The 23807-nt window shown below is 36.7% G+C and overlaps 1 protein-coding gene across 50 annotated transcripts in view; it reads right to left on the bottom strand.

Moving 5' to 3' along the window:
* Positions 1–23807, bottom strand: part of NEB (nebulin) — a 235737-nt gene that overhangs the window by 150867 nt on the left and 61063 nt on the right. For all 50 annotated transcript variants that reach the window (XM_087949995.1, XM_087949996.1, XM_087949997.1 and 47 more), the window contains exons 52-71: positions 23004–23210; positions 22471–22575; positions 22065–22172; positions 21419–21730; positions 20080–20286; positions 17599–17703; positions 17353–17460; positions 15805–16116; positions 14744–14950; positions 12830–12934; positions 10893–11000; positions 10362–10673; positions 7228–7434; positions 6559–6663; positions 5905–6012; positions 3806–4117; positions 2794–2997; positions 2006–2110; positions 1810–1917; positions 107–418 (exon numbers count right to left, since the gene is read on the bottom strand). In XM_087949995.1, coding sequence (XP_087806121.1) covers positions 107–418; positions 1810–1917; positions 2006–2110; positions 2794–2997; positions 3806–4117; positions 5905–6012; positions 6559–6663; positions 7228–7434; positions 10362–10673; positions 10893–11000; positions 12830–12934; positions 14744–14950; positions 15805–16116; positions 17353–17460; positions 17599–17703; positions 20080–20286; positions 21419–21730; positions 22065–22172; positions 22471–22575; positions 23004–23210 — 3657 coding nt within the window. The remainder of the gene's footprint in view (positions 1–106; positions 419–1809; positions 1918–2005; positions 2111–2793; positions 2998–3805; positions 4118–5904; positions 6013–6558; positions 6664–7227; positions 7435–10361; positions 10674–10892; positions 11001–12829; positions 12935–14743; positions 14951–15804; positions 16117–17352; positions 17461–17598; positions 17704–20079; positions 20287–21418; positions 21731–22064; positions 22173–22470; positions 22576–23003; positions 23211–23807) is intronic.

The raw sequence follows: 23807 nt of genomic DNA, 5'->3' as shown, positions 1-23807 counted from the left end.
TCCATAATGGTTCTTCTTAGAACACAGCTAACGCTGAGCTGAAGAAGGTGGTTAGCTTCTATTAAGCATGGCTTTACATTTACAAAGTTGTTAAAATGCCACTTACATCACTTTGAAGGTCATACGTTTTCCTGGCATGGATGACATCATTTTGATCTGGGAGGCATGTCCACTGGTGCAAATAATTACGGTAATCGATATCGCTGACCAGCTTCTGGCAATTCTTTGCCCCCAAGACTGACAGCATATCCACAGGACTGATGTACTTGGTCTTCAGCTTCTCAAAAACTTTCTTGTATTCCCTCTCACTCTGCATCTTGGCCACATTTATAGAATGCAACATTTTAGGATCGTCTTCTATACTGCGAGCTCCAATGTGGTGACCAAGCTGTTTACGGTATGCCTCTTTGTATTTATACTGTACAGGAGAGAAAGAGAGAGAGGGGGAAAAATACCCTTTTATCTAGTTCCTCATATAACTAAATGTGCTAAACTGAAATCTTTTTTCAGTCAATTTGATCACGTGCTGAGTTCCAACATGACTGGGTAACATCCAGAGGTGTCTCTCAGCTGAAAGATCTGTATGTCAAGGCTCCAACTAATGAACCCAACCGAGTCTCACAACTCTGAGACTTGGCTCCTTCTTAAAGGTCTTATTTAATGAGTACATCATAGAGTATCACTATGCTAACCCAGTGCAGGTTAATAAGTAGATGCTTTTGAACTTTCCAGTCTAGGGATGGAAGAGTGGAACTGGCCCAAAATCACCCAGATGGTTTCTGTACCTAAAGGAGTATATGTATGGAGCGTGTTTAATCATCCTTGAGGGGATGATTTAGGGTGTTTCTTTGAATTCCAGTAACATTGCTAACATATTAAAGAATTATGGGGGGAAATTTGGTTTGTTTATATGAAAAATTCTACTTTTATATATTTATCAAAATAGGATTTCCTTTTAGTCCGTAGTACATTTTTATTTACATTTCATATTCCTTAATTGCCTATTAGTTTTCAAAAATGAAAACTAAAGTGGACTTCATATTATTTATTTTAATGATGAAATTATTAATCTAAATAGTAAAACAGGTTAATATTTTTTCTTAGCAATAAAAGATATGTGAGATTAGTATTCATTTGTTTGTTTATTCATGCATTCATTCATTATTCAGTTGATACAGTTGCCTATCTCAAATATACGCCTTCTAAGTGAAGAATGATTTGAAGCAGTATTAAGTTATAAGAAAGGGGTTTAGAATTCCCTGCTTATGATTTTCAAAAAGGGTTAAAAATCACCAGTTCATTTTCATTAATCAGATGAGCATTCAAAATTGAAAATGGTTAGTCCAGCAGGAAATTTAATACCTTTAAATTTAATACCTTTAATTAAAATGCTACCTTAAATTATTTTATGTAAATAGAAGATAATGATTATAGCATATATCACTCTCTATTGAAAAATCTCACAAGGACTAATTAGCAACTTAATTGATAAATGAGACTATATTAAAAAGCGGGGTATGTGGTGGTCATACATATAAACCAAGGATTGGCGCCATCATGCCAATGGGAGACAAAACTGAAACAAAGCCCCTGTGGAAATCAAAGACCAGTTATGATATGCAAGATATTCATTTACTTCTCCATCAAGAATCAGACTCTGAGTCCTTAAGAGTGAATGGATTGCTTTCAGAGGCCTTTAAAAAGTATGCTAGGGCCTCAGTTTACCCTTCCTCAGATACCAAATAAGAGAAAGATTTAACAAAAGACCGCATGCCATTTTTCCTTAAAACACATAACAGAGTTCCTTACTTCACTGGCTATTTCTCTAGATGCTTTTGCTGCCTTGATCGGTATGGCATCAAGTGGAAGATCATAGCCTTTCCTTTTCAATTCTTCCAATCCTGATTTATAGAGTTTCTAGGAAGAGAACCAATGAAAGTTAGGAGTTCAACACTCGTGCAACACTAAATGTTTGCTTCTGTAATCAAACCAGTATCAAACTTACATCACTCAAGTTAACTAAGTTGATTCTGGACAACACAATCTCAGGAGTGTCAGGCATGATATGAATCTGAGTCTTATCTTTGTCCCAAGCTTCTCGGTAAAGTCTCTAGAAAGCAAAAACAAAGACTGAATCAATATGTTTCAGTGATAAAAAAATAATTATATACAATATGACCTTTCCCAGCACAGTAAAATATGTACTCAGATAATGAAAAACATTATGAGTTTTTTCTGAGCATGCAGAAGAAATAGTTATGAAAATGCTGCTAGAAGGTTCCTTCTTCATAACCTATCTACAAAGTGGAATGGTTAGGCAAAAGAGATTCTTTTGTTTCATCTTTACATTAAGTAAAGTTCATTATATCCTCAAAGATGCTCATTTATATTATTTTTTAGAAGAAAACTGAAATCAAACTTACAAAAAAATATCATTTTTCTGAATAAATCCAATGAGCAACTTCATTCTTCCTACACTAAGTTTTATTTTTTAAATATATTTACCATCATAAAATTTTATTCTTATTTACTTGGAAGCAAATTCTGTTGATCAGGGGATCTTAACTGCAATTTATTAAAGAGAGCTACAGTTCTAAAAACAAATTTCTAAACTATCTTCAGTTTACTTGAATGTAACTTACTTTTGAAGAAATATAGGTTCAAGGATGGAATCAAACAACTACGTTATACTGCGGAATCTACTGATTTCTCCCCTCTCCCACTTTCAAGCTGTTTGTATGTGGTTGACTGTCTCCCCACGCGGCAAAAACCCTCAAATTGAGAAGCACTCACATCACTTCTATGCTTTGAGTTTTCCTTTGCCAGAACAACTTCCATTGAATCAGGAATGCTTGTGAATTTAATTGTGTCTGGATGTTGACGATAAGTTCTTTCGTTCAGAATCTCAGAAGCTTTCTTGTTCTTTTCCGACTCGAGAGATCCCAATGTATTCCATCCAATGCCTTTAAGCCATTCGAGATCAGATTTATATGCAAGCTGGCAGGGGGGAAAAAAGAAGCCACCATTCTATGTTACAAAATCTCTGAAGGTGTTTTGTTCCTTACTTACTGAACTAGAATTTTGTACATATTTTTGTCTCATCCAATGATGCCTCTTTGATTTAGGACTCTGTAATATATCTTGGTGGATTATGAATACAAGTGCAAAGTAGGATTTAAGGTTAGAAACGTATTTTTATGTCAGGCCACAAGAGATACAAGAACACTCCTTTATAATATAAAGAGTATAACAACAGAATATTGAAAACCAGACACTGTTTCCTCTTCCCTTCCTCTTAGTCCAACTTTTTAGTATATCCTGGTGTGTGTTTTTTATACGTTCTTGCTTTCCTGTACTAGGCCCATATTTTACTAACGGATGCCATATATTTTCTTCAAAATGCCATCTCTGCATAGTTTTCTTTCATAATTTTTCCAGATTTAGATACTGAGAGCAATGGTTGAGAAGAAAAAGACAGACTTGGACTTTAAAAAAGAAATCCCTTTGCAAGGAAAAGAGACGTTCAGGAAATTAAAAACAACAACACAACCTTACCAAGTTAATAGAGGAACAGGGAAATGTAAATTGGATATCAGAGTCTGCAATTACTCTAAGTTACGGACACAGAGAATGCAGAAGAGTAATAAGAAAATAAAACATGCGTTTTCAGATCTCAGTAAGGAATGCAGAAGACAGAAGCAGGATCATTAATTGGTAATAGGATAAATAATAGACAGGGAAAGACTTCCAGCCTGCATAGTCAGTATAGTTTTATCAAATGAAGTAGTTGAAATATGCGGCTTACATCACTCTGTAGTTCATAGGCCTTCCTGGCATGGATGACATCATTTTGATCTGGGAGGCATGTCCACTGGTGCAAATAATTACGGTAATCAATATCGCTGACCAGCTTCTGGCAATTCTTTGCCCCCAAGACTGACAGCATATCCACAGGACTGATGTACTTGGTCTTCAGCTTCTCAAAAACTTTCTTGTATTCCCTCTCACTCTGCATCTTGGCCACATTCATAGAATGCAACATTTTAGGATCATCTTCTATACTGCGAGCTCCAATATGATGGCCGAGTTGCTTGCGATAACCTTCTTTGTACTTGTACTAAAATTAAAAAAAGAATAGAAAGATTGAGAAAAAGTCAACATCAGCAATAATTTGCAGACCCAAATTTATTGTGTGTCAGATTAAGAAGTATATCTGTGATGACCCAGGGCATGGCACAAAGGCAACACAGTCACATCAGTAAGAAGAGTCCCTTTAGTACCTCGAATTTTGCTCCCAATGTCCAGGTTACGTTCGGCTGGAGAAAAAAAACTCTCCCAAGAACAGTCTTTAAGTGGAGGGAATTCAATCCGAAAACAAAGTACATACAAACTGTAAATAAAAATCCACACAAACCACGCTGTTGTAATTAACTTGACAGGGCAGGAGAAGGAATTGCAGGCTTGAAAGGCCAGCAGAACACACACAGTTGGAAAGATGCCAGGAACCCAGATAACTCTCGACAATGCCAGATAATTCACGATTTGCTCTCAACAGTTGGCTGTGTGCACTTTCCCTTTTTAAATACTTCCCAACTGCAGGTAATGGAGAGAATCAGGGCCCTTTCTTCCCCCATAAGCCACGCAACTCATGTTGCTCCCTTCTCTGTTCCTCCCTGCATGCCCTAGGATGAAGAGGGGGTGGGCCTGGGTCTTCCTCCAAATTTCTTCTGCCTTGTTCTACCTCTCCCCTGCTCTTCCCAGCCAGACTTTGCCTTTCCTCAGTTTCTTCCACAACCAACGGAGCCACACTCCCACTCCCTGTCAGCTGCTTGGCCTCCTCCTCGGAATCAGATTCTGACAGGGGCATGACAATATCTAACATGTTCACTGGGGTTACATATTTATGTACACAAACCGAGTAAGTCTCTACAGATTTCTGTATAATTTACTTGTAAAGAAATGGTCTGGACATAGCTCAATTTTTTTTTAGTGCAAAGCTTTATCAAAGTTGAATCTTATAGGAAGGACAAAGTGTGTGTGTGTGTGTGTGTGTGTGTGTGTGTGTGTGTGTGTGTGTAGTTATATATATATATATATATATATATATATATATATATATATATATATATATATATATATATATATATATCAATGTATATCAATATATTATAACTATAAAAGACTACAGGCCAGCCCCACCCCCCTGAAAACTGGGTTCATCTACCCCTGCCTTAAATATAAAGATGCTTGATTAAGACCCCAGGGCACATTAATAAAGTCTGTGTTTCAGTGACACAATGGAAAATCCCGCTCAAGGACCCACATGAGAGAAATACAGGTTTCTTACTTAGTGGGCAGTGGAAATTAATAAACCCCAACATTAAAAAGAGTCATAGCCTAAGTGTTAGGAATGTAAGTTCACCTAACAGTTAGGTTGGAAAATATATAAACCAGGATAGACATTTTAATACTGTCTCTTTAAGGGAATGCTAAAATTGTAATTGGGCATGGTTCCTCAAACGTCCATAAGATGGAGTCAGAAACCTGGGTAGTCCTATTCTGTTGTTGCTGAGAGTGTTGTCGTTCCTCCTATTGACTGTTGCTGATCGTTGATGTAAGTCTGTTACTGAACTGTTTTTGATACTGGACTTTGTTATTTGGATTATCCCTGGACTGAAAACTGACTGCTTTAACTGTGAATGACTTGGACTGTTTTGTTGAACTTTGCTTACCCGTTTTACTGGAAGTAAAAACCTACATTTTACTATACAGTGTGGCTGTGTGCTGTGTGTGTGTTATTCTTCACTACTCTCACTACGTCTCCCTGTGTGCACTCATTCTCCTAACAGGGAATTACCTCAACACTAAGGTATGATATCAGAGAGAATTTACAAGATAACTTACATCACTAGCAATGTTTCTGGATGCTTTAGCTGCTTTCACTGATATGGCTTCAGTAGTGAGATCATAACCCTTCTTCAACATTTCTTCCAATCCAACTTTGTACAGTTTCTAGCATGAAAAAGTAGCATGGATTAAAAAGAAGGAAAGCAATTTGAATAAATTAAACATTTACAACCCAGTCCTAAAATTGAAACACACCCCATATATGCTATTCCTCATGGAGAAATCTAATCTTGTGACAGCAATGGGAAAATCCCTAAGAAACCTGCCTAGTAATGCCTTAGCTTTCCTCAAATATTGTCTGTTATTTGAGGAACATATTATCTTCAAATGTTTTTTTTAATTAAACAAAGTAATATGACTTTTTTTTTAGATTCTGCAAACATCTGTCTAGTCCAGCATTCTGTTATCTCAGTAGTTGTGAAAGCCCTGCTAACGTTTAATAATATTAGTATAAGACTTAGCTTTTTTCTCTTTCGTGTTTTTGCCTCACAAGAAATCTTTTGATTTGCTTCAAATCAGAGTTTCAAGAAACAGCAATGCCAAAAATTGACATTTTTTTACATTTTTAACGAAGGAATCATTTCATTCGGGATAATATAACCAACATGATGAAGGCTAGTTACTAAAACACATGCTTGAATATTTTCTTACCTGGCTGTAATTAAACTTATTTGCTTTAGCCAGCATAATATCTGGTGTATCTGGCATGACATGAATCGTCATCTTATCTTTCTCCCATGCATTTATGTATGCACGCTATTAGAGAAGAAAACAATAAAGATCCATAAATGCATTCATAGACAATAATGTTGGCATGTGGACAGTTCTACCAATATGCATATGTGAGTCTGATTTTAAAATAAAATTCTAATATAAAATTGAAAGTGTGTGCAGGTACTCTGAAAAGGAAATATATTTATATGTCCTAGATGACCTATATTTAATAATGAGCTTGGGATGATCTTCTGGCCATAAATTAGCTTTTTTCTCTATATAACACCTCACAAATTTCATCTGCATAAACCCTTTTAGGGACACACAAAGTCCGTTTAAGTAACAAGTGAGAATGACAACATTAATTCAAAAATACTGCTAACATATACCACTAACAGATGCCATTAAGTTGAGAAATCAGCTAACAAATAATTATGTCCTATAAAATAAAAATCTGCTAGGAATTGTTCAGTGGTTTTTACAAAATCTCTACCACTCATAACATGCATCTACAATCTGCTGAGGCTCTTTTGCTTAAGTAATGCTAGAGGGGTAAAGTGGGATGTAGCATATGCCATTATTTGCACTCAGAAAAGAAACAGTCACCTTATTCATAACATTAGCATTGTGCTTGGCGAGTTCCATATCCATTGAATCAGTCAGCTTCTTAAATGGGAAAGCACTTGGATGCTGGCGATATTTGGTATCACTAGCAATTTCAGTGGCTTTCTTGGACTTCTCAATATCCAATGACCCAGCAGGGCTCCAACCAAGACCTTTATACCATTCATTATAATCTTGCTTATATTCATGCTGTAGGCAGAAAATAAAACACATTTATAGTTGCACAGCTCTTAACTATAATAATATATGGACATATCAAAAAGAGGCATCCTATGATTAAATGAGGACACAATGAATTACAGTTTCAGTCACCCTTGAGGAAGAGATAATCCTCTTGTCTTTTGTTTGCTTTATTATTTAATCAATAAGTATTGGAAAATTGTAAAAAAAATGTTTGGTTTACTATTTAGTTAATAAACAAGTGTTTTCTTTCTAAAGTACTGAACAACAGTGTCTCTCATATGATTTTTTAAAGAATACTGCAGTAATAATTCTGACTCTATAAATTAGCAGATTTTAATTTTTATTCTCAACTGTATCACACCATTGAGAAAGCATTTAATACATTTGTACATGGTATAGATCTTTCCTAAAAGTACATTTAATTAAGCTGCAACTTCATCTTTCCAAGAAATTATAGTTATACTATATCTATGAACCAGGAAACGCATCTAGTCCAGATAATTATTCCACTGAGTGGTATAAGACCAGTATTGAATTCTTTGTCCCAATATCATTGCAGATTATCCTGATCAGTGCATACTTGAGGACCTCATGACAACCAACACAACACAATTAATGTTGCCAGTTTCTGGGCAAGATCTGTTTAACTTGTACATATTTTAATCTTGCATTTTATATTTTAAATTTTGTGTCATACAGTATGCCTTATTTCAATTGTTACGCTACTGACATAGAAAAACAAACATTGCAGATCTATACAATAATGCCTTTTAAAATACTTTCCCCCCTTTCTCTGTCAGTTATATAACTATGATTTTGAAGGCTGGTGACTAACCTGCTGACTCTGCAGTTCTGCTGACTAATTTACTTGTTCTATTTTAATGCAAAACTACTGCTGTGGACCCTGGCATATAGAATGCAGATGGATTTCAATCATCCATCTTGCACAATATCATTTTGTACACAGTTGACAAAATATATTATTAGATTACTGACATTCAAAAAAAACCCTAAAATCTGCAGCAGTAATCTCGCTGGATTTTTTTTTTTTTTTTTTTTGAGATGGTGCAATGGGAATGACTAAAGAAAAGTTTTGGCTTACTATTCAGTATTCATTAACTATTAACTAATTTGGGCACTTTATGAAAAGATTCTCTGGAGAAAGCTGTAATGCTGGGAAAGATGTAAGGAAAGGAAGAGAATAACCAGCAACCAGGTAGATAGGCCTAATGGCAATGAATGCAACATTGGAAAATTTGAAAGAACAAGTTAGGAGTAGATTGTCATGGAGAAAATATATGTGATTACTAGGGGTCAACAATCACTTGATGGCACATAATCAATCAATCAAATGTGAAAGTTTGTAAAAAGTGTTGGCTAACTATAGATTTCCTCCTTTTTTATGTGATCACATAGTGTGGATTACGTGGTCACAGAATGTGGATCAATACGTGGTACACTGTTCTTTTTTGCTAAGTATACTACAAATGGAATGATCTGTTCATCTAGCAAGATATCTTGCTGAACTTAACAAGAACGTCCTTTATCTCACTTCACAAGATCCAGATGGATCTTGACAGACTAGAACACTGGGCCGTATCTAACAAAATGAAATTCAATGTAGAGAAAAGTAAAGTCCTACACTTAGGCAAGAAAAACCAAAAGTACCCATATAGACTGCATGAAACCAGGCTCAATAGCAGTAACTGTGAGAGGGATCTTGGAGTCTTAGTGGACAACCAGCTAAATATGAGCCAGCAGTGTACAGCAGCTACCAAAAAAGCTAATGCAATCCCAAGTTGTATTAACAGAGAGATACAATCAAGATCAAGGGAAGTACTAATACCACTCTATAAAGCCTTAGTAAGACCACACCTAGAGTACTGCATCCAGTTTTGGTCACCACATTATAGAAAAGATGTTGAGACTCTAGAAAAAGTACAGAGAAGAGCAACCAGGATAATTAGGGGACTGGAGGCTAAAACATACGATGAATGGTTGCAGGAACTGGGCATGGCTAGTCTAGTGAAGAGAAGGACCAGGGGAGACATGATAGCAGTGTTCCAATATTTGAGAGACTGCCCAAAGAGAGGAAGGGGTCAAGCTATTTTCTAAAGCTCCTATAGGCCAGACAAGGAACAATGGATGGAAACTGAACAAGGAGAGATTTAACCTGGAAATAAGGAGAAACTTTCTGACAGTGAGAACAATCAACCAATGGAACAGCTTGCCCTTGAGACTTTCAAGAAGAGATTGGACTGCCATTTGTCAGAAATGGTGTAGGGTCTCCGCTTGGGTGGGGGGGTTTGGACTAGATGACCTACAAGGTCTCTTCCAACTCTGATTATCTGTTAAATCTGTTAATATAGGTACAGATTTGCTATTACAAATGGAACACATTTTACAGTGGGTGGAGTTGAACCCAAACTGTTATAATGTGTTGATGATAGCTTACGTCTTCTCTATAATTATGCATTTTATACTAAAATGTATTGATAGTGTATTTGGTAATTTATCAAATTCATTTAGTTGAAATGTTTTTATTGACATCTGTAAAAATTGGGATTTCCCCTTTAACTATGTGGGAATAATTTTCCAAAGGAATTTTTTCCCCAGCTAAAAAAATCAGCATACGGTAAATTGTTAAAAATCCTGTTGAGTGGGAAAGAAGTATAATTCTGATTTTTGATCACTCAAGACATTTCTATCCTGGACAATTCTAACTGAATATTGCAAATAATCTGTATATTTATATATATTAAATCCATTTATTATAAAATATTGTTTACTAAAGCATTTTTATTTTTATTAATTTTTCACATTTTTGAACTGCCCATCTCCCCCAAAGATAAACAAACATAAAAAGCTAATATAAAAACTTTCAACTAATAGTAAAAAAAGAAAAAAGAGAGAGAGAGATTGCAAGATCTTACATCACTTTGAACCCGGTTCATGTTTCTGGCCAGTTCTACATTTACGGCATCCGGCAGAAGGATATATTTATGGATGAGCCTTTTGTAATTGATATTGGTAATATTGTCTTGTGCTTCTTTGGCAGCCACAACGCTGACAGCATCAGCAGGTATGTTGTATCTCGTTTTGCTGCTTTCATAGGCTTTCTTGTACTCGCGATCTGACTGCATCTTGGCCACTTGCATGAAATGGACAAGCTTGGGGTCATCTTGGAGGCTGCGGAAGCCAACAAGCTTACCCTTGTCCTGTTCATAACCTAATTTATATTTGTACTGCAGAGAAAACAGAAAGTGAAATGTAAGCTCGAGAAGGCCAATACTGAATTGTAACTTTATCATACAGTAATAAAATGAAAATGAGTATAGGTACGGATTGAACAGATTGTTAAATATGGTAAAGTTGGTTCCAAAGGTGCCTTTTTTGTTCACCGGGGCCTTCTGTAACATTTCTTCAGCAGGAGAAAAAGCCAACAACATTGACTGCAAACTTACATCACTGGCAATCTCCCGAGAAGCTTTAGCAGCTTTAATAGGGATTGCATCACTTCTGAGGTCATAGCCTTTCTTCTTAGCTTCTTCCAGAGAATGTTTATATATTTTCTATGTGGAAAAAGAAACCAAAATATTTTAAAAAATACTCAGTACAGAGACAGAAATTAATGCTTTATAAGGTGTGATTATTTCTTAGCACCCTGAAAAATTAGGAAGATCCAGAAGAAAAAGTAAATTTGATTTAGTAGAATTAAAACCGAAGCACATTTAAATTAATGTAGTGCAATGATTCTTCCAGTTAAAAGTTATGATTCTTTGTTCTGAGAGCCATCCTGAATCTTTCAAAAAGCACAATAGGCTTTAAAGTCTACCCTGCTAATTTATATTCGAGGAATTATTGAGTCTATCATCTGCACCTCTATAACTGTCTGGTTTGGTTCTGCAACCCAACAAGAGAGACACAGACTTCAGAGGATAATTAGGACTGCGGAAAAAACAATTACTACCCACCAGTCTTCAACTGAGGATCTGTATACTGCACTAGTCAAAAAGAGGGCTGTGAAAATATTTACAGACCCCTCACATCCTGGACATAAACTGTTTCAACTCCTTCCCTCAAAACGACGCTATAGAGCACTGCACAGCAGAACAACTAGACATAAGGACAGTTTTTTCCCGAAAGCCATCACTCTGCTAATCAAATAATTCCCTCAACACTGTCCAACTATTTACAAAGTCTGCATTACTATTACTATTAATCTTCTCATCACTTGTGACTGTATGACTGTAACTTTGTTGCTTGTATCCTTATGATTTATATTGACTGTTTCCTAGTATGATTTTATTGCTTATTTGTACCCTATCACTATAGGGTACAGGTGTTTTATCTTATAATTCTTCATGAATGTATCTTTTCTTTTTATGTACACTGAGAGCCTATGCACCAAAATAAATACCTTGTGTGTCTAATCACACTTGGCCAATAAATAAATAATTCATTCATTCATTCATATGTTGATCAATGCCAGATTACAAACCTACACTAGGGCCCTTTTTACAAACAAGCCACACAATCTGCAGTCGGTGCCATGTCCCCATATGGATATATGATGCTGTGGACTTGGTTAATTAACATATATAACTATTCTTAGCACCCAAAAGAGCAATGAAAGCTTTAAAGCAATTCTACTGGAACTCTAGAGAGGCAGTTTTACACTGAAACTTAGTCTGCTCAAGGGATCCCAAGATTTTCGCTTCCTTCTTGTAGTTGAGCTGCTAAGGTGTCTGTGACCACAATTCCCCCTCCGCTTCCAAGGCATTCCAGTGGGGCAGGTTTGCCATTTCCTTCAACAATCACACCACCAACAGGTTGTCGTGTTTTTTTTCCCTCCCTTTTTGCAAAGACAGCTAAGAAAGAATCTGAGTAAGTCAGAGTAGGATGCAAAACTATTGCCAAAGATCCCCAGGGCACTATGGTGTCTGGCTAGAAAAAGACCTATTTTAATTACACCTACCTAGCAAAGGAACATTTCAGTAAATGAACACTGGTTTTGGAAAGCTTTCACAAGCATTTTAAATACGGTGCCAAGATAATTCTCAAGTTTCTATTCAAATTTTGGTGAATAGTGATTTTGATTTTTTTCTTCTTCTTTAAGTTGTATTTTTTCCCCTGTTTCATTATTGACTTGGTGTGGTGGGTTTTTTTAATTTTGTGCTGCTAATTTGAGAATAATTATTTAGAAAGGTGGTGTATAAAAAGTTACACAAACAAATAATTCTGCTACTTAGAGTTTTCAATGAACAATAATGCAGGATTTGACTCAAAGGCTAGCTTTTCTGCTAGGCGATGTGTCGTAACTTGTTTGACAAATAATGTAACATGTAGTTTTGCTGATTCACTAGTACTAGCACTAAGCTTAATCAACCTGCATACTTACATCACTGATGTTATACGCATTGACTTTTGCCAAAAGAATCTCAGGAATATCTGGTGTGATATGAATCTGCGTCTTTGCTGCTTCCCAATCCTTTTTGTAAAGGTGCTGAAATAAAATGAAGGGAACATGTATCATTGAAAAATAACTTTGAAATAAACCTAAAAAAAAAAACGCAGCTAAAAAAATACACACCATAATAAAAGCAATACCATAATTAAATTTTATTTTATATCAGTCCTTTGATGATTGAAAAATATTTCACCAGTCCATTTTACTAGACAATGGAATTATTTGATTAATCTGACTGAACCATGCTGTCATGCCCCTGTTGGAGTCTGAATCTGCGGGGAACAAGAGCCAACAGAGATCAAGAGGGCAGCTCCATTGGCTTTGGAGGAAACTGGGGAAGGGCAGAGCCAGTCCGGGCAGGGCTTTTCAGGATTAGAAAGGCTTGTAGACAGGGAGGAGCAGGAGAGACAGAGTTCAGGTGATGATCAAGGACCACCCCCTTCTGATCCTAGAGCACGGAGAGAAGAAAGAAGACGAGAACACCGACTGAGCCGGCTACAAGGGAGGAGAGTGCCCTGTCCCCCCTTCAAAGGCACACCTGGGGACTAAGATGTAAGGAGGTGCCGGTGGGAGGGGCGTTTGTTGGGAACAAGCGTTGAATCTGTGGAGCCTTTTGTGTACTTGCCGACACCTGGAGATTACTGTACTCTGACTTGTGGGGCTTCCCCAGTTTGCCTGCTTCACTGAATTTCTTATTCTGGTTACTATTTGGCTAACCAGGCTTACTGGACTGCTGGCCCTGGTTACTGTTTGGATAACCTAGCTTACTGGACTACTCACAGCCAGAAGCTGCTGAAGGTGCATGTGAAAGCTTTGCTCCAGGACTTGTAGTAAACGTGGAAACGTTTGGGGTAATTAAAGTCCTGTCTTGCGTGTTGCTTTCACCCCTGGGTCTCAACCAGATGACAGGTTTTGCTCATGTATAGAATTTTCAGATTTCATAGCTTCTGTCGGGCTCACGGCCTTTTAGTTGTAGGGTTGCCTCCTTTTGTTCTTCCTTAAGAACCCGTGTAAATTTGTATACTTTGAACATTTTTGAACCCCTCATAAATATATCCTTCCAAGCCTCGATTTCTCAAAAGGGGCCGGAAATGAAGTTTTGGACCACAAAAATAGCAGAAATTTTCCCATTAAAACTTGTCCTGGAGTTTGTAATTAGTAAAGTGGCAAAGTAACCCTTTTTGAAAAGGGTTTGTGTCATGGGATTGTGAAAGACTTCATGTGCATTTGTATGTTGGTCATACAATAATATAAAAGAAAATTTACCCCTTTCATTGGGAGAAAAACAAACATGTAAATATCACCCTAAATTACATCTTTTAAAAGCCAGTTACATCATAGCAATTAGAAAATATTAGCAAATAGAAATCTATTCACCACTTCATCCTAAGTATACTAGTAAATAATATGATTACATCTCAAAGAAATGAAACCGATGATACTTGTTAACCTAGAAATATTATACAATCCATAATCAAACCTATGAATTAGAAATATATATATGACCAATGTATACAGCTATTGGCAAGTTGTCTCCTGAATTAATTGTCCTCACAGTAACTTTCTTAATACTGTAGAAGAAATAATATACATTTGTGAAGAGCTAGATATATATCCACTGAATCAACAAACAAGTTAATTTGTGCCTAATCTTTTTTATTATATTCTTACAGATTTGTTCAATGACTTTGGGCAAGGATATTTCTGTGTCTCACTTCATATTTTAGTTATTTGTTTTTGTGATGAATCATATTTCCTGACTGCAGATATTTGATTTATATGATTATAAGCCCACCCAAATCTTAGTAAGTAAGCAAGTAGATAAATAAATATTCCTTGGCTTACATCATCCATTATTTTTGCATTACTTGTTGCCAGAACCATTGGCATAGAATCCATTAGAATAGAATATTTCAGTTTGTCTGGATGTTGTCTGTACTTCTTCTCACTGACAATCTCCATGGCTTTCCTATTCTTTTCAGACTCTAGAGATCCTAGTGGTATCCATCCAATCCCTTTCATGAATTCATCATAATCTGCTTTGTACTGATTCTGGAAAACAAAATGAAAGGAAAGTTTATATAAAATATTTGGAAAAACAACTTTCTATATTTGAAACAAAAAGACTGAACTTCTGAGAATAGTTTAGTGTGCGGTCTCGATTATAAATGATATTAGAAAAGACCAAAAAGGAAGCATGTTTCGACACACAAATGAAAAATATACATATCATTGTTGTGATCCTGCATTGTTTCATCATTGTGAAACTGTGCACTAATCTGAGCGTGTCTGTTTATTATTTTATCCCATGATTTTGCATGCTATCTGCATTACAGTTTTATTATTAGTTTGATACACCAAATTTGTGGTAGGAATTCAAAGTAGCAGGACTTCCTCCTCAAGTTTCTCTCCATAGCAATGTTGTGAGAGAGAACTGGCATTTACAGTCAACTCACCAGCTGAATTTGGGATAGACATATAAATCTGCCCCATGAGCTAGAGGTAGACCATGGCTTAATCTGCTGTTAACTATGACTACCACTCTGGTATTCTAACATTTAATATAAACAGGCGCTCCATAAGATCACCCATATATTAAATTAATAATGTTTTCTATAGTGTCAATCTACTTCTCAGTAAACCCTTTTCAAATCTTCTCTAAATTTACAGAGGGAAGAAGAGCTTTGTCTATTTCCATCATGTAAATGGGAGTTTGATAGCAGCACATTGCATATTTTCTATGTCCTGCTTCTTCAGGGGAAAAGCTAAATGCCACTTGCAGTGAAAAAACAGTTGTGATATATCTTCCAAATGTTCTCTCCCAATTGCAAAGTAACAAAGACTTCACTTCTCTAACTTTGTCATTCAAGCAGTTATATATATATATATATTTTAAAAATCCTTACGTTACTCTGGATCTGCATCATATTTTTGGCCAATTCAAGGTTCATTGAATCAGGCAAAGCGCTGTAAGTGTGGATAATATTCCGGTAGTTGGTATCAGTGGCCACTTCCTGTGCTTTCTTGGCTGCCACAACACTGAACATGTCGACAGGAATGTGGAACCGGGTCTTTGATTTTTCATAGTCCTTTTTATATTCACGCTCTGATTGCATCTTGGCAACTTCCATATAGTGCACAAGCTTAGGGTCATCTTTTACGTTACGGAAGCCGATCTGCCTTCCTTTTGATTGTTCGAAGGCCAATTTGTATTTGTACTATAAGCCGTATAGAATAACGAAACAACACACACACACACACACACACACACACACACACACACAAAAAGATATTTAGTTATGTTATTCATTGACAGTGACTGATAAAAAATTTGATATATGTTACTATATATCGAGTATATAAAATGTAACATTTCCTATCACCCAAATCTATTGATTTTACAATTACAATTCAGCAGGAATTGCTTGGACTTTTCTAAATATTTCTGGATCTGTAAAAATACCAGAATATTACAGGCACAGAAATATTTGCTTTTTTCAACCGGCAAAACAAAAAGCCAACACCAAACAGAATTTGCTCCTCTTGGTAATAGATGGACAATGCTTGCCTGCATCCCACTTGCCCCAGTTTTGCACAACAAACCATTGCCCTGTATAAATAGAGTAAATGATGAGAGTTTTATAAGCTTGTGATGTTGATTAATCATCACACAACTTGCACAGTGACTCCTTTATCCACTCTCAACATCCAGCCACCACACCTGGGTGACTGCACACCCATTGGAGACCCAAATTAAATATAAGCATATCTGCATTGCCACCTGGAAATCACCTAGGTCACCATAAGTTTGGTGTAATATAGCATTAATTAACCTTTTAATAGAATTAAATCCCATTAAGCCCTTTCAAATTAATAATATTGATTAGGCTGCAATCTAACTCATGGGTTACATTGTAGCCTAATATTTGGGAGGAATGGAATAAATACTATCTTTATCCACTAGCAAGATAGAAGTTTGTACCAATTATCTTTCAATATTTCCCTCTGGTAAATTCCCTAGAGATCGTAAAAGACTTGTTGACAAGGACAGAGTTAATGAGGCAATCAACAAAGAACTATACTGGGATATAATTGTTTACTGACAAGTATAGAAAGACACTGATCTAGAGAGGTGGGGGGAGGAAGGGAGAGGGAGAGAGGGAGGATGGGAGGGAGGGAGAGAGAAAGAGACATGATAGATAAAATATACTAAACATATTCCACCAGGAGCATGTTTGAGCAAGTAACAAGATATCCACAAAACCTATGAAGCCCTTAAAATTTTTAGGAAACAAATTCCATAGATTTGCCAGAGCAAATTCATACTTCAGGCAACATAAATAATTCAGACTAATATGGTTGTATACATTAAATATCAGACAGCAAATGAAATTGTCAGATTAAGGATAAAAATACATTTTCCAATAATAAGGCAATATAAAAATTAAACTTACATCACTTGCAATATCCCTGGAAGCTTTAGCTGCTTTTATGGACAGAGCATCTGATCGTAGATCATAGCCTTTCTTCTTCTCCTCTTCCCAGCCAGACCTATATATTTTCTGTTCCACAACAGAAGGAAACACAGGTAGATGTTTAGAACTATTTTTTTCAAGGAAAAAATAGAATGATGGATATGTACTTTAATATGACCCATATTAATGTACTGATACGTAAGTCCAATCCTATACTTAGCTTACATCACTCATGGTGATTTGGTTGGCTCTGGACAGAAGTATTTCTGGTGTATCAGGCATTACGTGAATATCAGTCTTGTCTTTGTTCCATTTTTCTATATACCGCCTCTGCAGTTAAAATAAAAAGTTGTAAACAAATCACATTGTTGCATGTTGCCAAGTTATTTGCTTGCACATTTTGTGCCACTAAGACACTCCCTCTCACTAGGCAAAATAAAACTAAATCTGTAATGATAAACCTTTTATTATTGCTTTTGCTTCCTAAACTAGAAATATACAATATTTTCTTAAAAAAAAAAAAAACCAACTAAATATTAATTTAATTGTTAATTTCTTGATTTCACAAAGAAGCTGTACAAACTCAAAATAACAGTATATAAAATTAGTTTTTTTTTATAGCTCAACCCTAACTGTTGGCTGAATTTCTAAATAAATGTAAAATGGACACTATTGCTATAGTATATACAGTATTACCACTTACTACAACAAATAGTCATGTCATTTTCTCCTGTATGGTTATTTTAATATATCTATTTTAGTAATTTACCTACAGTATTTTAGAGGATCCAATTTTTGTGCAATTAATATGATAAGAATTAAGAAGACATTTTCCCCCTTTCAATTGATCTTTTATTCTACTTATTCATGGCCAAGCTTCTAGAGCAGGGGTGGGCAAACTACGGCCCGCGGGCCACATCCGGCCCATTGGTCTGTCCAATCCGGCCCGCCCCTGAAAAAAAATCGCTGGGTGTGGCATATTGCCCTGTGCCGCGTGGCTCCCAAAGCTGCAAAACAGTGCAGAGCGCTCTCAGGGTAGGAAAGAAAAGAACTTTGCAAGGCCTCGGCTGGGAGTTCGAAATCACCTTCGAGTGCGACCTCTCCGAAGGTGAGTCTCCGCCGATCCCCCTTTTTTTCCGGGGCTTCCAGGCTTAAACTTTGCAAAGGCAAAGTTTGCAGGCTGGAGCGTCTTCCGCCGAGGAGCGGGAAGGGTTCTGCCCAGCAGGTGGGTGGGCTGCTTAAACTTTGCTCGGGGCACTTTAAAAGCCTGCTCCCAGCACCCGAGCAACTTCCCAGCAACTTTCGGCTTCCTTTTTCCTCGCGGGCGCGCGCCTGGCCCCGAACTGTGCGGCGGAGGAAACCTGGAGCGCCGCCAGGTCGCCTCCTCAAGCAGCCTGCCCGCCCGCCCGCCGGGCGGAACCCTTCCGCTCCTCGGCGGAAGAAGGCGCCCGCCTGCAAACTTTGCCTGTGCAAAGTTTAAGCCTGGAAGCCCGGAAACCGAGCAACTTCCCAGCAACTTTCGGCTTCCTTTTAACTCACGGGCGCTCGTGCCTGGCCCGAGCCGCACAGCGGAGGGAAGCCCGGCGGGCGGGCGGGCTGCTTGGAGGAGGTGACCCGGCAGTGCTCCGGCAGCAGCAACAGGCAGTTCCACCCGGGCTCCGCTCAGGTGTCCAGCTGGGGCTGTCAGGAGTTGCTACCGCCAGCGCAGCTCGCGCGACTCCAGTCCCGCATTGCTTTGGGAAGGAAATGGCAAAACCAGGAGCCACTGAGCCTGAGCTTCGGTGCCGCTGCTGCCGTTGCAAAGCACCGCCCGCGGCTCTTCCTTTTTGCCTTTCCTTCCTGAGGCAACGTGGGACTGGAGCCGCGCAGAGCCGCGCTGGTGGTAGCAACTCCTGACTTGGGGCCTCCGAGGGGAGGGGAAGGAGGAGAAGAGGGGAAAGGTGGGGGGCGATTCCCAAAAATCTTGTGCTGACCCGGCCCGTCTGTCAAATTTTAAAAGTCAATGCGGCCCCGAGCCAAAAAGTTTGCCCACCCCTGTTCTAGAGGCAGGTCTCAGCTTAAAAGAAAACCCAGGACATAAGAACAAGTAATATTAGAAAGAAACCATATCCAAAACAATTTTGGCCACTACAGTTAATCAAGATATAGCCCTATTTATAGAGAAATTTCTCAGCATAATTAATGGATTATGCGGGCTCTTTTTTCAAGCAGGTTGGTTTGTGTTCCATCTGGATTTTTTGCAATGGTTCTTAAAAAGCCATATTGATTCTTGTTTTGTGCACATAGCTTATTGATCCCTGGTTTGGATCAAAATTCCTTTTAATCCAGTTTACCATCATCCAAAACCTTTAAGAAAATTAAAATGCAAATTACAAAGGCCATAATCATTCTCCATGCAGGTAACTTCTACATTAATTTGATATTTAGTCATCTTGAACAATTTACCAGAGACAGATCTCATTAAGACACCTTATGATAGCAAATTTATGAATATGCACTGGGTGAAGAACTACTTTCTTTTATTATTGGCTAATTAGTCATTCAATAAGCCATAACTAAAACTAATGAGCCATTGAAGCAGTAGAACTTCCAATAAATGCTTTTTACTAAGAATGAAGTACATCTTTACTGGGTCATTTGACTATAGACTCTAAATTAAATTTGTCCCTGAAAAATTGTTCCTAGGAACATTTTGTTTTTCCTTACCTTATCCATGGTATGGGCATTTTGTTTAGCCAACACCTGTTCCATAGCATCCATGTCAATGGTATACTTCAGTTTGTCTGGGTGCTGACGATATTTATTTTCACTGAGAATATGAGTGGCATTCTTTGCATTTTCCACCTCCAGAGATTGAATTGGCACCCAGCCTACTCCTTTCAGCCAGCTATTAAAGTCGGTTTTGTAAAGATTCTGGGGGGAGGGGGCAAGCAAGGAGAAGAAATAACTTGATATGAATCAAAAATATTCATAATATTCCAAAATAATCGTAATTGTAGCATGGCCTAAAAAATGCATTCCATCAAAATGCACACTGAAATGGTAGCTTTTGACTGAAAATCTTCTCTCCAGTTAAAGGAGAACAAGTCTATGTAAGTATCTAAGCCTATGTTCTTCCAATAAGAATGTGATGTATGTCACATTCTTCCAGTACAAAATGTCTCTGTGATTTATTAAAACCTGTTCATACCACAATTAATTGTGGTCATATGAAAAACTTTACACTTCCAGTAAATAGACTGGAACATATCTGGAAATAAAAACAATCTTATGTCAGGTTAATCAACTGTATTTTAATTGTATTAATTGTATTTTTCTTTTTAATAGTAATTTTATTAAAGATTATAATTATAACAGTAAAAACTAATGCAAACTAAAAGAATAAAAATTAAAAGGGAAAGGGAGAAACAAAAACATAGGAAGAAAAAGGAAATATATAAAGAAGTGTCTTCCCCATTCATTAGAAGTACAAACAATTTTAATAACATCATCTCTAAAATACAACAAATTATCTCTTCTCATATCTTATATAAACAAATCTTTAAAGGCTCATCACTTCAGTCCTAATGTTAGCAAAAGTCCAGTAAGGGATACCTTAGGTAATAACTTGTCTATTTTAACCTTAATTAAATAAACCATCTTTATATTCCTTCTGTTTACTGCTAACAATCTTGATCTTCAAACAATGTTGTTGGACTTTATTTCTTTTCATTTTTTCTGTCTCACAAAATTCTTTAAAACTTTAAAAAGTACTTTTGTAAATCTAATACAGGAAAATTATCCAGATCACTATGTTGGTCTGTTATTTGTATATACCCTTTTATTTTATTTTTTATTAATTTTTATTAAACAATTTTTCTCATATACAACATCATTTCCATTCATTGCAACGCTTCCATGACGGTATACATACTTCTACATAAATCTTAACTATCTGTACATTTATCTATATTTATATGTATTAATTGTATTTTAAAAAAAGCTGTCCTGGCTTTCTCCAAGTTATTAATTAATCATAGGCACAATAGTGTTAATAATTACATACATCACTCTGAATCTGCATCCTGTTTCTTGACAATTCCATACTCATGGCATCAGGAAGAAGAGTGTAATGGTGCAGAGGTTGTTTGTAGTTTGTGTCAGTCACAACTTCTTGGGCTTTCTTAGCGGCCACTACACTGAACATGTCTAGAGGTAAATTATATTTAGTTTTGCTGCTTTCGTAGCCTTTCTTGTATTCACGTTCTGATTGTAGTTTTGCCACCTTCATATAATGAACCAATTTAGGATCATCTTGCAGACTAAGGAAGCCAATTTGCTTTCCTTTTCCTTTCTCATAGGATTCCTTATATTTGTACTAGGAAAAATCAAAACGAAGACATTTAAGCCATTGCAAAACGAGTGGTATCACTCTCTGTGATAGAGAGTATCTCAATGCTGGGTATTTATTTCTACCCTTGCTTTGATTATTTTCTGGCTATAACCACTTTCCCATTGTTCTTGTTGCTGTTGTTGTTGTTAAAAATGTCACAATTGCATTCAGTTATTGTATATCAAACTAGAAAACTAAATTCTCCCTTGGTTTTTTTCCCCTTCATGTGCTACCTATATTTCTCCAAGGCCTTTCTTCCAAACCCTGCTGTTTAAAATTTTTGAAAGTGCCTTAAAAGATTTTATTAGGACTAACTTACATCACTGGCAATGTGGCGTGAAGTTTTCGCGGCAACAATAGGAATAGCATCTGCTTTCATGTCATAGCCTTCAGCAAGCCGCCTCTTCCAGTCTGCTTTGTAGAGATTCTTAAAGAGAAGAAATCATTTTTCTTAAAGCCTCTAGTTAAGTTCTAGCAGTGAAGGTCCATGAATATTCTTATATTAACATGAAAGGTTTTTTTAAAGTGAGAGTTACAATTAGAATGAAGATAATTTATACCCATTCTAATGAACAAAACCCTAATCTTTTTCTTACAAGTGGCTTAAAAAATGAAATGCAAAATCCAAGAATAAAATGAATCACTAATTTTGGTTTTCTATAGATGAAGGTCTTACATCAGTTTATGAATTAATTTAGACATCAAAGAAACTGCCAAGTACTTACATCACTTATATTGTAGGCATTGACTTTTGCTTGAATAAATGCAGGTACATCTGGATCCAAATGATACTTGTGCTTCACTTTCTCACCTTCTATCTTATAGTTTATCTGAAAGAAAAAAAACAATTTATGCAGCAGGTACAAGTTTTAATTTAAAATTATGTTGCTCAAACTAGTATCTTCCAGGTATATTTGGACTTTTACTCCTAAAATTCATAATCACTATAGTCAAATGCAATACAGTCTGGAAATTCTGGAAACCATAATCCCAACATATTTTAAAGACTTGAAAAGCCTCCTTTAGAATGGAAATTTGTACCCAGAGCACATAGGAAAACAAATCCAATTTAGGCTTGTATAGCTGGGGATTTGCAAAACTCTTGAAAGTTATATGGAAGAGCCTCTACAGGAATTTCTTAGATAAAGCCAAAACTTTGAACCAGCCCAAGACCGCTTATAAATATTTTAGAATTCCACAGCACTTTTAAGACAATAACTTAAAAGAAGGAAATGATGCCCTTTGGGGTTGAACTTACATCACTCAGCTGTTTGGTATTTTGATGAGCCAAAACCATCGGCATAGCATCCATCAAACTTGTAAACTTGAGTTTGTCTGGGTGCTGGCGATATTTAGATTCACATATTGCATCGCCAGCTTTTCTAACTTTTTCCATATCTAGGGAGCCCAAGGGACTCCATCCCACACCTTTCAACCAGTTGTTGTAGTCATCTTTGTAAGCAATCTGAGGAAAACCAAAAGGAGATTCAAAGCTCTGGAAGCATGGGGAAAGCCTTTCAAAGGATCAAGAAGTACATACAGTAGTTCCCAAGATAAGCATTGGCACTCCAATGGGATGCATTTATATTGTCTAAGTTAAATGTTTGGATGTCCTTATTATAACATAAAGTCTGCAAAGTTAGGCAAAGTGAGAGACAAAAATCCTTCACTTTCTGGCTATCTGATAATAGTATTTCCATAACTTTCTTCCAAGGTGGACTTCTTTTGTTTTTGTCACTCTATATAAATTTTAGCTATATACATAATCATAAAACAATATTTATTTATTTTAGACTGAGACAAAAGCTCTTAGGAAAAAGTATAGTTTTCCAGCCAACATTAGCATCCAATTTAGCATTCCATTTATCTGTGAGCTTGGAAGGCAAATCTATTGAGCACTAAAATACTGAAATGGAATTGGGTATACACATTCAAGCAAAATCCATCACAATCAGACAGGAACAGAGCATCCCTTTTGAAAGAGAAAGGAGAACACAAGTAAAATTCATGCAATCATTTCTTTGGCAATGCTCAAGGCAACAACTCATTTTTATATATGAAT

The sequence above is a fragment of the Notechis scutatus genome, chromosome 1 (genome assembly GCF_049901735.1).
Source record: "Notechis scutatus isolate UNSWTSFEM ecotype Mainland chromosome 1, rNotScu1.2, whole genome shotgun sequence".
Lineage (NCBI taxonomy): Eukaryota > Metazoa > Chordata > Lepidosauria > Squamata > Elapidae > Notechis > Notechis scutatus.
This window is presented reverse-complemented; position numbering and strand designations above follow the sequence as displayed.